The sequence below is a fragment of the Pteropus vampyrus genome, unplaced genomic scaffold, assembly GCF_000151845.1.
Source record: "Pteropus vampyrus isolate Shadow unplaced genomic scaffold, Pvam_2.0 Scaffold145, whole genome shotgun sequence".
Classification (NCBI taxonomy): domain Eukaryota; kingdom Metazoa; phylum Chordata; class Mammalia; order Chiroptera; family Pteropodidae; genus Pteropus; species Pteropus vampyrus.
The window spans coordinates 859586-862213 of record NW_011888926.1 but is presented as its reverse complement, the minus strand read 5'-3'; the positions used below and the strand labels follow the sequence as shown (position 1 = coordinate 862213).

General features: G+C 56.6%; 1 protein-coding gene across 1 annotated transcript in view; it reads right to left on the bottom strand.

Annotated features, from left to right (window-relative positions):
• Nucleotides 1–304: 304 nt before the first annotated feature.
• ARFGAP3 (ADP ribosylation factor GTPase activating protein 3) overlaps nt 305–2628 on the bottom strand; it is a 51087-nt gene continuing 48763 nt past the window's right edge. Inside the window, exon 15 of the mRNA XM_023535897.1 lies at nt 305–459. Within this exon, the coding sequence (XP_023391665.1) occupies nt 320–459 (140 nt within the window). The 3' untranslated portion in view covers nt 305–319. The remainder of the gene's footprint in view (nt 460–2628) is intronic.

The following is a 2628-nucleotide window of genomic DNA, read 5'->3' as shown; positions in this document are numbered from 1 at the left end:
AAATAAAATATACCAAAATATTAACAGATGCTTCCACTATGAGGTGAGATTGTGGGTCGTTTTTTATCTTCTTCTAATATTTCTCTGTTCCGATATAGGAAAAAAGTGAATAATCATAATTCCTGTAACAATTCCCCTAGAGTCCTAAATTAGAAAATTTAAACAAATATAAAAATATAATTTCTGTTTTTTACGATGTCCTGGGTTACACCGTAGCAAACATACAAATCAATATTATGAAATCTAATTTTCTAGCAACTGAAAAGTGGTCCAAATCTCATTTTCAAACCTAGGAAGCCACCATCATACCCAGATAACGTCATCCAGTTTCACTAACCTGGATCGAAGTCATGACTCCGTTAGCGAAGACGGAGAGTTTTCCAGCAACGGACCTCACTCCCTGCTTAAACTGGGCCATGTCGGGCGCGGTGGGCAGCACGCTCGTGAGGTTGTAGTTTCCTGCACACGGAGCAGACGCGGGCTTGTCACCACTGCCACAGCAGCACGCCGGTGCTGGGGCACTTAGCGACTCCAGAAAACGATCGTGGATCCCGCCCCTCCCACTTCCCGCGAGGACCCCGCGGTGGGGTCAGAACGGGGGTCTTAGCGCCAGCCCCACCGTCCTGCGTTTGCGGCCAGCTGCAAATCACCACGCGCGAGAAGAGGTGGTGCCAGGTCCGCAACATCGTGGGCTCGACGCTGGCACTGCCACCTTCCCCGCTGTGCGCCGCCGGAGAGGCTCCTCGCCCTCTCTGGCCCGTTTCCTCCCGATGCCCAACACAAGGCCTGACGGGTAAGTGCTCAGTAAACGGCAGACAGGTGAACATCTGTGGTCTATGTGCTCGGCATCCCTTCCCCCCTCCTCCCTTCCTCTGGGGCGGCCTCTCCCCTGGACCCCATCCAAAGGGACAGGCACGTGACCCGGGCCAGGCCAGTCAGAGCCTTCCCTGGGATGCCCGTGTACCCAAGCGAGAGGAGCCATTCGCTTGCTCTGGGGTTACCGGTGGGGGTCGGGCACTGCTGCAGCCGTGACTGTGGCTGTCCCCCTCCCTCTCGCTGCTCAAGGAAGGGTGGGGGAAGCCTGCACCAGGGAGGGTCCCCAGGGAGGTGAGCCACACGGGTGAGTCTGTCCTGACGCTGCTTTCTGAGCCGGAGCAAAGCTCACGGCCAGTCCTCCCAGGGGCAGGGGCCGGTCCCTCACCGTCTTTGCTGACGTCGGTGTCAGCTGGGCTTCTGTCACTTAAGTTTCGGTTGGCCCAATGCTACACTAGCGTGTGCTGCCACCAGCCAAGGGGCAGTGCGCCAGGTCAGCGTCATCACACGTGAATCTGACAGCCGGGGTTTCATGGTGAACTTCCGCCCCGTGATTATGGTCCGATGCCGGAGGGGCTCAGGGATTGTGAGTGACCCCAAACCCTGCAGGCCCTCTGGGGAGCCAAGCCCAGCTACCCCCTTGGCTCCACACATCTACGCCCGCCTGCCCCTTTCTAAGAACAAGACAGAACAGACACATTTGTCCTTCAGCACAGACAGCACCCAGAAGAGACACTGTCCGCCCTCAGCGCTGTTCCCAGGCCCGCCACGTGGGGAGGGGCCGTGGGTGTGGGTCGTTCCCTCTCCGCCTCCAGCTGACTTTTTAAAATTGCGTTGGCCTTTGCCAGTGACAGAGCAGAAGCCCAGCCCTGTGACGGGATCTGGATTTAAATCCCCACAGCCACTTACCAGCAGTGCTGCCAGCCTGTCAAATGGGTCATTCTGGCAAACGAGGAGGCAGCGCGAGATCCTGAGCACGAAAGGCCAGGATTACAGCTGCTCCTTACACAGCGAGAGCGGCCGCACCGGTGGGGACCAGAGGTCAGCGGGGGTGACCTCAGTAGGAGCACCTCCACCTACGAGTTTCCAGCTCCAGAGGAGAGCACAGCTGAGGCAGGCCCAGAGCCTCCCAACGTCCGGCCCCTCCTTAGAACCTGCTCTGGGCCTGGGCAGAGCAGCTTGGGGACAATGATCCCTCACTGACTACGTTCAGTCCCCATGCGCCCTGAGGTGGCTGTCAGACCCCCAGTGACATCCCTTTCCTCCCCTTCTCTGTACAGAACTCCTGAACTCTAACCCTTGTAGCAAAGTGTGTCCAAGTGACAGAGGTCTGGTCAGCAGGATGTAGGCAGAAGTGCCTTCCAGAGCTAGACATGCCCCTTTCCTGCCCTCTTCCTCCTTCCTGCTAGCTGGAATGCAGATGTGATGGCTAGAGCTGGAACAGCCATATTGGGCATGAGGGGGAAGTAAAGAATGGAGGTCATGAGCAACAAGATGGAAGGGGCCTGGGTTCCTGACGCAGGGAGCACAGCGCACTGTCCTCAACTGCCCCCCTTCCCCCCAGAACTGTAAGTGAGAGAAACAAACTCGGATCTGACTCAGCCTTTGTTACTATGCATTTTCATTACTTACTTAATCCTCACTCATGATCTAAGCTCCTGGGGGTATAAGTAACTTGGCAACTCCTGGAGCGGGTGACAGGTCCCCAGCAAGGAGGTATCCTTCTACCCTCTCCCCTGCAGAGCAGCTGCCCTGGGCTCCAAACTTGAGAACAGTGACCAAATTTCTCCTGTGTCTGGCAAAGCCTCCCTCCTC